Here is a 13,516-nt window from a genome sequence, read left to right as displayed (position 1 = left end):
TCTCCAAAAGTCATAAAGTTAAAGATGAAACATTTTCAACATTTTAAGCAAGATTAGTGTATTATTTTTGTTGTGTACAATTTTAGAGTGGAAAAAAGGAAAGGAGCACCATGCAAAAGTTTGGGCACCCCAAGAGATTTGAGCTCTCAGATAACTTTCACCAAGGTCTCAGACCTTAATTAACTTGTTAGGGCTATGGCTTGTTCACAGTCATCATTAGGAAAGGCCAGATGATGCAAATTTCAAAGCTTTATAAATACTCTGACTCCGCAAACCTTGTCCCAACAATCAGCAGCCATGAGCTCCTCTAAGCAGCTGCCTAGCACTCTGAAAATTAAAATAAATGATGCCCACAAAGCAGGAGAAGGCTATAAGATAGCAGAGTGTTTTCAGGTAGCCGTTTCCTCAGTTCGTAATGTAATTAAGAAATGGCAGTTAACAGGAACGGTGGAGGTCAAGTTGAGGTCTGGAAGACCAAGAAAACTTTCCAAGAGAACTGCTCGTAGAATTGCTAGAAAGGCAAATCAAAACCCCCGTTTGACTGCAAAAGACCTTCAGGTAGATTTAGCAGACTCTGGAATGGTGGTGTGCTGTTCTACTGTGCAGCGACACCTGCATAAATATGACCTTCATGGAAGAGTCATCAGAAGAAAACCTTTTTTGCGTTCTCACCACAAAATTCAGCGACAGAAGTTTGCAAAGGAACATCTAAACAAGCTTGATGCATTTTGGAAACAAGTCCTGTGGACTGATGAAGTTAAAATAGAACTTTTTGGCCGCAATGAGCAAAGGTACGTTTGGAGAAAAAAGGGTGCAGAATTTCATGAAAAGAACACCTCTCCAACTGTTAAGCACGGGGGTGGATCAATCATGCTTTGGGCTTGTGTTGCAGCCAGTGGCATGGGAAACATTTCACTGGTAGAAGGAAGAATGAATTCAATCAAATACCAGCAAGTTCTGGAAGCAAACATCACATCGTCTGTAAAAAAGCTGAAGATGAAAAGAGGATGGCTTCTACAACAGGATAATGATCCTGAACATACCTCAAAATCCACAATGGACTACCTCAAGAGGCGCAAGCTGAAGGTTTTGCCGTGGCCCTCACAGTTCCACGACCTAAGCATCATCGAAAATGTGTGAATAGACCTCAAAAGAGCAGGGCATGCAAGACGACCCAAGAATCTCACAGAACTAGAAGCCTTTTGCAAGGAAGAATGGGCGAAAATCCCCCAAACAAGAATTGAAAGACTCTTAGCTGACTACAGAAAGTGTTTACAAGCTGTGATACTTGCCACAGGGGGTGTTACTAAGTACTGACCATGTAGGGTGCCCAAACTTTTGCTTCGGGCCCTTTACCTTTTCTGTTATTTTGAAACTGTAAAAGATGGAAATAAAAAAGTAATCTTGCTTAAAATATTAAAGAAATGTGTCATCTTTAACTTTCTGCCTTTTGGAAATCAGGTCATCTTTTACTCGCTTAGCTATTCACAGTAACAGAAATTTTGACCAGGGGTGCCCAAACTTTTGCATGCCACCGTATATCTGTACAACTGCTCATTAATGTAAATATCTAATCAGCTGATCATGTGGCAGCAATTCAATACAGAAAAGCATACTACATGATCAAGGGGTTTCATTGTTCAGACCAAACATCAGAATAGGAAAGAAGTGTGATCTAAGTGGCTTTAACCGTGGAATGATTGTTAGTACCAGTCAGAGTGGTTTCAGTACTACAGAAACTGCTGATCTCCTATGATAGTCACACACAACAGTCTCTAGAGTTTACAGAGAATGGTGTGAAAAACAAAGAGCATCCAGTGGGTGGCAGTTCTGTAGGCAAAAAACGCCTTGCTATCAAAAGGTACACAACAATATGGAAATATTCTAAAAAATAGCTGATGGGAGGACAAGATTTGATGTGGATAATAAAAGACAATTTTAACTTTGCATCTCTCTTCAGAGATACTGACCTGCAGAGTATTTCAGCATTCTGTTTTTACTTTAGATTTACAGTGTCGGCAGTATATTTTGCTTCTCAATATCTTCATGGTCCCTTTACAATTTGCCTCTGTACATGGCTTAAACCATTAGTTTCTTTCAGGTAATACTCCAGAGATTATTCATTTCAATTTGATGCCCAGCTCCTCGTACTGAATATGAAGAGAATCTTTGTATTTTTTCATTGAAGAAATACATTAATATCTTGTGTTGGAGCAAACAGACCCTAAATACACATTATCAATGTTATTGAAACTAAAATTGTTTAATTTCAGCAATTTACCAATTTCAACAGGTACAGGAATAAGCAAAATACATAATTCCTTACATCTACAAGCTTGGCAACTAAATGAATGAACTGCAATAAAGCCGAGAAATAGGTATCTAAGTAACATACCGGGAAATGGGTGTTAGTCAAGTAGGAAGAGAAAATGATAAGTAAAACTTAAATGAGAATGTATATCAAAACACTCACTGGGCCAAAACCACCTCCAATGGAGATGTATTCTGGATGATTCACAAGGTCGAATAGTTCAATCTGCTGGATGGGTGTTTGACTCGTTGAAAGACACCATGGTTCTGAAAGCACCTAAAAAAGGATATACTTCTAATTTCATATAGGACAATCTACTGGAGTTCATCTTATAGACATGAAATCAGCTGTAATATTCCATGATTAAAAGGCATATTGCATTCTCATCACATTTGAATCAAGGCACTTCCTACATTTACTATGCTTTCCAATAATCTCAATATGATGTCTTCCTCTCCCTTTTCAACATCTATGACCAAACCTAAACTTGACGAAACTTAACCAAGTTTCTCAATTTATCTTGAGTTCTTTAATCAATATAATACATGGTGTTCTATACTCCTGCCCATCACTTTACTATTTCAATAACTATATGATGCCTGACACTTTATTAGTGAGTTGCATCACATGGCTTTTACCATTGTTCCTTAAAACAGCCTTTTCATTTATTACATGTCGCATTATCATTTTCTTTGTCCTGCATCATTAGTCCTTCTTGTAACTTGATCTTGATCCGAAATGTTAATTCACTTTCACTTTCCAGATGTCTTCAGACCTGCTATTTTACATTTCTGAAATTCCAGGTACCCTGCATCTGCAATGGCTCGGTTTTGAATTTTGTCATTTACTCTGTCTTCCACTAATTATAGAATTATGTGCCTCATCCACTGCATCTTGAATACTGTTAACATTGATTCCGTCAGAGCCAAAACAGTTACTTATTTTTCAGATGGTGACATCACTAGCAAAGCCTACATTTATTGTACATCCCTTACTGTTTCAACAAGCTATAGTGAATTTTGTGAATTCTCTACCCCAGAAGTTGTGGAGACTAACTCATCAGAAGTACTTAAACTTTCAAAAGATTGAGGAACTGATAGTGAAGAATATCTGGTACAGTAGAGAAATGAAGGCTAGTATAGATCAGCCATGATCACTTTAAATGGCATAGCTGCCTTGAGGGGCCAGGGGAACTGCTCCTGCTCTTATTTCCTTTAGTTCTTGATTGGATGTTTTTTGTTTCTCTCTGAACAGAAACCATATTTGATCCTATGTCCCTATTAAATGGATGGGTGATGTGAGCTCAGGATGGCGTGTTTTCTGATTGCTCAATGCTCTCCCCTGTAAGTTCCATGAAGGTTAGGATGATAACTTACCCTGCTGGGAGAAGAATACATACTAGCCTCAACTTAACTCCTCCTCCATTTTACTACCTCAACTGTGTAACATCACAACTGACAACCTTTTACCTCTTGAAGGAAGGGTGAATTGACTCCCAGGTACTTGGACACCACATAGAGGCAGAAGAGATGCCGATCAACACCACATCCAGACATAGCAAGCCTACTGATGTGCTGGTGATTCTTGGCTGCAATACGGAACAGATTCAGGCACTCTTCCCTCTGCATAGGGAAAGAAATTTAAATATAACGCAACCTTATCAAGTCTTCTAAAGAAACAATACTTCTATTAGAACATATTTCAAGAGGCAAAAAAAATTCTCATCCAATTTTCTCTATTCTTTGTGATTTCATTAATTATCTATTATTGCATTATTCTGATATTGGTTTCACATACCAACTGACAAACATGTTACTGGAATACCAATCTATTTGGCCATTCTGCAAGTTATCGCACTGTATGGTGCCCTGCAGACCCCTAGTGTACAGTAATCCTTCCTCACCGAAAGCTTTTTACTTTCCAGTGCTGTCACAAAATTGCAAGTCTCGACAGTACATGAACGCACAGTTTCAGTTCTCCCCTCACGATACAGCCGAGTCATTGAAGATTCATAGGTTAAACAGAATGAACCTTTGTCCTGCAACAAACACAGCAAAACAATCAAATATGGTTAACAAACTGTCCCTTTACTTACCTAACAAATTCTTTCCAAAAAAAACATAATAACTTACCAGCAATTGTTGTAAAGTATAATCCAGTACAAAAATCAGAAGAAAATGCAATTTTAAAATGTTAGTTGTGACAGAGGGAAAGAGATCTGGATGATTTACACTTTGAAGACGGTCACATTCAACACAGGTTGAAACTTAACTAAAATACTGACACTGAAGGATAGAATGACAGCCATCAAGGAGTTTGAATGGGATAAATTTCAAAATCAAGTTAAGATGGTAAGCTAATATTCGTTAGTTCTAATCTTCTATCTCTTAAAACACATTTGTCTGCTTTGACTCATACAGGCTTCATTTTACAATACTCCTGAATTAGATACAGAATAGATCATTCCAGACTGAGTGAAGTTGACCCCGAGTGGCACAAGGAATATTCAATTACAGAATAATTCACTGTATTACAGGAGTGAATTAGTGTGCATTTCAGATGGAAGGCATAGTTCACGCTGCAATAGATTAAGCTACAATTGCTCCATTTAGGGGAAAGATTGCTTTTACTCATAAGAAAGCCTGCAATCATAATAGTTAGGCACAAAACTTAAAAGGCATAGAGTGGTTGAAAAAGGTACATCAGGAGTCAATAATAGGTATCCAAGAGGGATTTGTTACAAATAAATTAAGGCAAAATAAAAAGAGAATCAAGGCACAAAGGCTGTGAGAATGTAGAAATGGTACGAGAAGGGTTTTTAAAAAGTGAAGTACAACAACACAATAAAGAAAGAAATGTACAAAAGAAAACAACAGACAGGTAAAAGGTGGCTGGGAGAGTGAAACACACAGAATTGTACTAGGCAAATATAGGTTAAGGAGGGAAAATGTATGTCACCAAAGACTCTCGCAGATTTCTAAAGATGTACCGTGGAGGGCATGTACCATGGCTATATCACCGTCTGGTATGAAGGAGCCACTGCACAGGATTGGAAAAAGCTGCAGAAAGTTGCAAACTTTGCCAGTTCCATCATGGGCACTAGCCTCCCCAGCATCGAGGACATCTTCAAAAGGCACCATCCATCATTAAGGACGCCCATCACCCAGAATATACCCTCTCCTCATTGCTACTGTCAAGGAGGTGGTACAGGAGCCTGAAGACACACCCAGTGTTTCAGAAACAGCTTTTTTCCCCCACTGCCATCAAATTTCTGAATGGACAATGAACTCATGTAAATTATCTATTTTTTTCTCTTATTTTGCTCTTTTTGCACTATTTAATTTAATATATATTTCTTATTGTAATTTATAGTATTCTTATTATATATTGCAATGTACTGCTGCTGCAAAACAATGTATTTCATGATTTGAATGAAAATTCTGACATTCTGAGACAATCTGAAGGAGAGGAGCATATCAACCAACAGAACACACAGGAGAATGTGGATGCTGGAATCGGGAGAGACAAATCTGCTGGAGGAACTGAGGGGATCAAACAATATCTGTGGGAGTGAGAAGGTGAAGTCCATGGCATAAAAAAGGTAGGGAACCTGTGACATAGAGGATAGTGAGTATATGAAACAAGCTGCCTAAATAAATGGTTGAGCCAGGTACATGGTATCATTTAAGAAGCACTTGGATAGGTACAAGGAGGGGCAGGGCTCAGAGAGATGTAGACTGAATACAGGAAATTGGGACAAGCTGAGTGAACACTGATCAGTGTGGACTTGCTCAGCCGAAGGGCCTGTATATGTGCTGTATTGCTCTGTGATTTTAACAGATTAACATCACAACAAAATAGGAGAAATTCTGCACAGCTTTGTATGGCTATAAAGTAATAGACTTTAGGCTCCCCGTCAAAAATGTACTAGTAAATCACAAACAAGAGAAAATTTGCAGAAGCTGGACACCTAAGCAACACACACAAAATGCTGGAGGAACTCAGCAGGCCAGGCAGCATCTATGGAAAAGAGTACAGTCAATGTTTCAGGCCAAGATCCTTCATCAGGACTGGAGAAAAAAAAGATGAGGTGTCAGGGTTAGATTGGTGCGGGAGGGGAGGAAGGAACAAGGTGATAGGTGAAACTGGGGAAAGGGGTGTAGTAAAGAGCTAGTAAGTTGATTGGTGAAAGATAGAGGGCTGATAAAGGGGAATCTGATAAGAAAGGACAGAAGGCCATGGAAAAAAGAAAAGCGGGGAAGGAGCACCAGATGGAAATGATGGGCAGGTAAGGAGATAAGGTGAGGGGGAAAATGGGAATGGGTAATGGAGAGGGGAGAGGGAGAAAGAGTATTACTGGAAGTTCAAGAAATCGATGTTTTCCTGACACCAGACCTAACCAGTTCCCCTCCATCACCACTCTTGCAGCTCATTGACTTCATTCATCTTGCCTCCAACTTGCACCCCAGCCTCAAATTTACTTGATCCATTTCTGACACCTCCTTCCCCTTTCTCGATCTCCGTCTTTACCTCTATTCACAGCTTATTTATTGATATCTATTATAAACCCACTGACTCTCACAGCTACCTGGACTACATCTCTTTCCACCATTACTTGTAACAATACCATCCTCTTCTCTCAATTTCTCTGACTCCACTGCATTTGCTCTCAGGATGATGCTTTTCATTCCAGAACAAAGGAGATGTCCTCCTTCTTCAAAGAAAGGGGCTTCCCTTCCAACATCAACACTGCCCTTAACCACATCTCTTCCATTTTGTGCACATCTGCCCTCACCCTATTCCTCCCGCCACGCTATCAGGATGGGTTCCTCTTGTCCTCACCTACCACCCACCAGCCTCCGCTTCTGGTACATAATTCTCCATAACTTCCACCATCTCCAACGAGACTCCACCATCAAGTACGTTTTTCCCTCCTTCCCACTTTCTGCTTTCCGCAGGGATTGCTCCCTACACAACTTCCTTGTCCATCCGTCCCTCCCCACTGTTCCCTCTCCTGGCACTTAATCTTGCAAGCAGAACAAGTGCTACACCTGCCCCTACACCACCGACACTACCATTCAGGTGCCCAAACAGTCCTTCCAGGCGAGGAGATGCTTCACCTGAATCTGTTGGGGGTCATCTACTGTATCCAGTGCTCCTGGTGTGGCCACCAGTATGTCAGTGAATTCAACATAGATTAGGAGACTGCCTCACCGAGCACCTACGCTCCACTGGCCAGAAAAAGAAGGAACTCCCAGTAGCCACCTGTTTTAATTCAATTTCCCATTCCCATTCTGGCATGCCAGTCCACGGCCTCCTGTACTGTCACAATGAGGCCACACTCAGGTTGGAAAAACACCTTATGTTCCATCTGGGTAGCCTCCAACTTGATAGCATGAACATCGATTTCTTGAACTTCTGCCACCCCCCCCCCCCCCCACCATTCCTATTTTCCTCTCTCACCTCATCTCCTTACCCATCTATCACCTCCCTCTGGTGCTCCTCCCCCTTTTCTTTCTTCCACAGCCTTCTGTCCTCTCTTATCAGATCCCCACTTCTCCAGCCCTGTATTTCTTTCACCAATTAACTTTCCAGCTCTATACCCCACCCCTTCCCCTTCCTGGTTTCACCTATCACCTTGTGTTTCTTCCTCACCTCTTCTCCCTCCCGCCAACCTTCTAACACTGACTCATCTTTTTTTCTTGATCAAGGATCTTGGCCCAAAACATTGACTATACTCTTTTTCATAGATGCTGCCTGGCCTGCTGAGTTCCTCCAGCATTTAGCGTGTTGCCAGAAAATCACTACTTGGGTTGAATCTTTTTCTGCTTCTGTTCCTAACTATCATCACAAACCCATCTCCACTGAGCAAATTGCTGATTCTGTTTTGTTCTTACCCTGTAGTTGGCAAGCTGCAGAGCAATTTGGACGAAGGCATCAGGACTGGTTCTGCATTTCTTAATCATACCTTTGCCAAACCGAGTAAATGGGAATGCATAGAAATCAACGTCGTCAGCCAGTTTCTGTGCCACCTTTAGTGAATGCATGATTACTCCTTGGCACTGAAAAAGGGATGGAAGGGAAAAATAGTAAAATCAGTTATACTGATGACAACAACTTGCTTGTCACTGGACTTAATCAATCCACAAAGATGTAACATAGTTACCCAAGTATGTCCAATATGTCTTCAAGTATGATATTAAAATTCAAAGCCCAAACTAAACTTATTACCAAAGTATGTACGTCATCCTGAGATTCATTTTCTTGCAGGCATTCATAGAATAAAGGAATACAACAGAATCAATGAAAAACTACACATAAAGACTGACAAACAGGACTGGCTGGTAGTGCAACGACATCGGCACCGGACCCGGGAGCGGAGGTTCCCGGGTTTGAAACTAGTCGGGTCCGCTCCTGAGTACGTTTTCCATCCGTGCCGGGTTGAGTGTCCAGATCGCAACTCGACGTCGTAAAATAAAGGAAAAATACTGCGAAAATATCTGTGTGAGGAGTGGCGCGCCAGTCCCTCTCTCACTCTCTTTCGCTCTGCGCCTTGTAAAAGCAATGAAAAAGACACCATCATGGACGCACACACGGACACGCAAGCACAGACTCACACGCACGCAGGCGCAAGCCAAAGAAAAAGTCTGACAAACAACCAATATACAAGAGATGACAAAATGTGCAAATAAATAAATAAACAAACAAATGATGCTGACAACACGAGTTGTAGAGCCTTGAAAGCGAGTCAGTTCAGGTTGTGGAATCAGTTCAATGTTGAGTTGAGTGAAGTTAACCATGCTGGTTTAAGAGCCTAAATTCATTCACAAAACTGTTCTCACATTGGCATTGAAGGATATTACAGGCTTAAAGTACATGGAGAGAATGTGAACAACTAACATCTAAGCGAGCTGTCCACCCAAAAGATATGCCAAGAGATCCAGTTCATTTTGATGTTAGGCCTCAGCTGACATGGGAATGACTGTCCACAACTAGAGATCAAGGGTCTTGGGAGAGCCAAGTACAGGCCATGTGGGTGTAAAGTAGGCAAAGTAAGGATTAGTTGCATCTCAGTTTTGTTATGATGAGCTTGAGAAGATTTAATTTCCAGCATTCACCTTGTCCATGACTGCAGACTCTACACCTGTGCTGATGTGCCCAATTTTCCTGCTAAAGTTCTTCCAGCACAAGGCACTCAGGCTGTGAAGCATGCCTGTAGAGCTGGTTCCAGGTTTAACATGGGAAGTCAAGTAGCATTCACGAAGAGAATGTCCCCATGAAAATGAATGACTGCTGGAACAAACTAGAACTACAGAATACTTTGCTTATGGATACGCTTTAAATTCACAGATGCTGCCTGACTTCCTAGCTATCTCTATTGGGTTGCTCTTTTAATTTCAAAACTTCAGCTTCCTCTGTTTGCCATTTCATTTTAAAATGATTGTTCACTATTGTTAGGATGGATGGCATTTATTACCCATCAACAGCTGTGCTAGGTAGAGGTTGGACTTTTCTTTATTCTTGAACTACTCAAGTATAGGTAGTGAAGGCGGTCCACACTGCTGCTTGGCAAAGACCCACAATCTTCAATGATGCAAAAGTTCTACATGCCTATGTCCTGACCATGGAATAGCGTTAACATTGTTGAAGCCATCAATTTGTTATCAATGTCTCACTGTCTAGTAAAGATTTGGAAGACACTGCTGAAATGGCTTTGGAGAGTTTTAGACAGAACTCTCCATGGCAAGATTGCAGAAGCAGAAGTTAAAGGTCTCACCTCACTTGGAATGTCCCATTGTAATCTCTGTGGTGGCGACACATTTGGGGCTGGATCACCTTTACAGTTACCATCGTCTTTGTACCCAAGTTGGAAGGTGTCTGTGGCCAAGGCATACTGCAGAACAACAAAGTAGTAGAATATGGGAACCACAAGAGGAAAAGTAAACTGAAATTAAAATTAAATGAAAAAATGCATGGGATTGACACCATTAGTAAATCTGAATAACACATTAAATTCATAAAATTATAATAATTAATAATTCATCACATGGTATGATAGCTTTAATTGCCTGTGCCTGATCTGAATCATACACTTTCAAGACTACACATACCTAATTAAGTAGTCCAATAATTATCCTGCCTCATTTAAAATTGACAGATCCAACTAGGATGACCATCCACACTTGACAAAACCAAATATCTAATAATAAATAGATAAGATAAATAAACAAACAGAACAGGGGATTATTATGATCAGAAGGTGCCAGGGTTAGTTTCTGGTATGTGAAATTAGTTGCTTTTTATTACAGGCAGTAAGATGTTATAACTGAGCCATGGGGTGGGAGAAAAATCCACCAGGATTACAGTTGAGAAATGTGGCAATGCTAGTTAAGAACAGAATTGGATATTTGAATTTAACAGACTATCAAGCCTCATTAGGAAGAGTGGACATGTGCCAAAACTGCCAGAGATTGTGGCTTTCATACTAAACCCAAATTATACTGTTTACCTCTTCCCTAACCGTCATCCTGTCAATGTTCCTAACTCTGACTTCCTTACAAAATATTCTAAGATCTCCACATCATTTGAAGCAATTTCGAAATCATAGATTATGCAACCCCTGTCATGGCAAATCTTTTCCTCCCACCCAAACCTTTGTTCTGCCAGATGTTACCTGAAATTTACCAGAAATAGCAAAGCTTATTGATTTGTATCAAGTGTGCAGTATACCATAACCAGAAAAAAAAATTGAAAACTTAAACCAATTATCAGGAAAAGATGTACTGTTAAGTCAAATCTCAATACCAATAACAGGAACTCTATGCCAGTGACATATGTACCATTGGAACATTTACATACTTTACAAATATTATATATGTTGTTTTCATCTTTTCCAACACAAATGCTCTTAATTCATTGCTATTCCAAAACGGTAAAAGCAAACATACAGCTTTACCGAAAACTTTTCAGTTCTACTAATTGAAGTAGGCCCCATTTACTCTGGCTTATAGCTGCAAAATTTCATTCCGCAAGTTACATGCTTGATAGTTCAGTGAATTCCTGTTAGCTCAAACCCGAATGAAGGGTAGGGAACACAAAATGATACTAGGGATATACAATGAAAGAAGGCATGCAGAACAGATATTCCAAAATATATATAGTAGAATTGTCAAAATCACACAATGCACTAAAAAATACAAATGCAATATGAACAGAATGAATGAAAGACGACACAGAAAAAGAAGTTATCATTATAAAGTTTTATTCAACAACCGATATGAAAATAGAGCAAAAGTCATGTTTTTACACTGCAAGGATTTTTTCGGCATATCCACTGGAACATCCTCCCATGTCAAAATTCTTTGAAACCACAGTGCTGCTCAAACACTAAGGTTAGAAGAATCATCTGTAGAGAGAGGGGAATATCTTGTTTCATTCAAGCAACTAACAAGTACATGGCAGAAATGTTTAACATTATAAGGCTGATGTAAAATTAATTGTTTGAGGATATTGGCTAACACAAAAATCCATGGCATTTCAAGTAACTATAATTGCTTTTCTAATCTGTGAAAAATGACTGTCACTAGCAAGAGGGATACCTATTCCCCATATCTAATGGCACTGTGCAGGCAGCAGACAGCTACAAGCAATACCCTAAGGTGTTGAACCAATTGAGACAGTGAATGGTTGTTTCTGCACACAAAGCACAGTAAAATAATTTTCATCCCAAAAAGATTATTTTCCTATTTCTCCTAATACTCTGTCTTTTACTATTTATTTTTATTTAGAGATTACAGCACGGTAACAGGCCCTTCCAGCCAAACAAGCTCACCCCGCCCAATTACACCCATGTCACCAATTAACCTACTAACCGGTAGCTCTTTGAAATGTGGGAGGAAACTGCAGCACCCGAAGGAAATCCATGCAGTCATGGGAGATCATACAAGCACTTTACAGACAGCTGCAGGAATTGAACCCTGTTGCCACTACCATAATACTGTTAAGCTATTGCTGCACTACTGTGTCTTTATGTCTTTGTTATATTATTTATTTGCTAGTTATCATTCCCATTTCCCCCAACTATTCCAATTCTGCTGACTACAAACACACATTGTATATGAGTGGCAAACAAGAAAATCTGCAAATGCTGGAAATCCAAGTATCACACACAAAATGCTGGAGGAACTCAGGCCAGGCAGCATCTATGGAAAAGAGTACAGCTGACATTTCGGGCTGAGACCCTTCATGAATCCTGATGAAGGGTCTTGGCCCAAAATGTCCAATGTACTCTTTTTCATAGATGCTGCCTGCTCTGTTAGGTTCCTCCAGCATTTTGTGTGTTGTATACAAGTGGATTTTTTATACCTAATTAGACCCAGTGTGTCAAAAGAACTTCCAAATGTTATCTCATAACCCTGAAATCTACAGCCAGCTTTACAACAAGATCAGTTTCTGACATGAATTTTGTGTGAAATATATGAATCACTAATTGTAAACAAGTTACTAAATTCACGAGGGAATAAGGATAATTACAACCAGATAAAATTGCTCAAAAGATGCCGCACAAACTGATTATTTAGCAATGGGTAATATTGGAAGTATTAGAGGGAGATTCACAAAGAACTTACCAGAAAAATAAGGAGGCAGTTTTTTTCCTCACTCAGAGCAGAATATTCTATCAAGCTTCGGCCTTTGATTTTTCAACTTGAGTGAATATTTTTTGTACTGAACTCAGTTAGTTAAGACAAGTCATTAGGTCACATCCTGAAAGTTTGGACCAATTTTGTGCAATTTTAGAAATATTGCTAGAATTTCTTCGTTACTGGCCATTAATCAGTATAATTAAAATGCTATTTACTTTGAGAACTATGAAAATGAATTACTTCATTTTGTTGACTGCACAGTGGAACAAATATCACTTGCAATAAGTCAAAAGCTTCAATGCTGCTTTGAGCAATCACTTACACATATATAGATACTTGAACTGGCAGATTCATTTTATTAGACAGAAAACATTTACTGCCACTATTATTTTGCATCTTGGATTTGCATATAATTAACAGTCCTCTGTGGAAAGCTCTCCTAATCCATTCACAACTTTTACAATCTTATGTAATGATCCTTAGCTTAGACATCCTTTATGAAACTTCTGTCCAGAAGTGTTCTGCCAAGCCATATGTCAATGATCAAGTGTAAAGAAAGAAT

At 39.6% G+C, this 13,516-nt stretch overlaps 1 protein-coding gene across 3 annotated transcripts in view; it reads right to left on the bottom strand.

Annotated features, from left to right (window-relative positions):
* LOC140205013 (carnitine O-palmitoyltransferase 1, liver isoform-like) overlaps positions 1 to 13,516 on the bottom strand; it is a 124,528-nt gene that overhangs the window by 15,577 nt on the left and 95,435 nt on the right. For all 3 annotated transcript variants that reach the window (XM_072272069.1, XM_072272071.1, XM_072272072.1), the window contains 5 exons: positions 10,089 to 10,205; positions 8,209 to 8,373; positions 4,215 to 4,349; positions 3,781 to 3,933; positions 2,474 to 2,587 (listed from right to left, as the gene is read on the bottom strand). In XM_072272069.1, the coding sequence (XP_072128170.1) occupies positions 2,474 to 2,587; positions 3,781 to 3,933; positions 4,215 to 4,349; positions 8,209 to 8,373; positions 10,089 to 10,205 (684 nt within the window). The remainder of the gene's footprint in view (positions 1 to 2,473; positions 2,588 to 3,780; positions 3,934 to 4,214; positions 4,350 to 8,208; positions 8,374 to 10,088; positions 10,206 to 13,516) is intronic.

The sequence above is a fragment of the Mobula birostris genome, chromosome 11 (assembly GCF_030028105.1).
Source record: "Mobula birostris isolate sMobBir1 chromosome 11, sMobBir1.hap1, whole genome shotgun sequence".
Lineage (NCBI taxonomy): Eukaryota > Metazoa > Chordata > Chondrichthyes > Myliobatiformes > Myliobatidae > Mobula > Mobula birostris.
The sequence above is the reverse complement of the archived record's forward strand: the minus strand, read 5'-3'. Positions and strand labels throughout refer to the sequence as shown.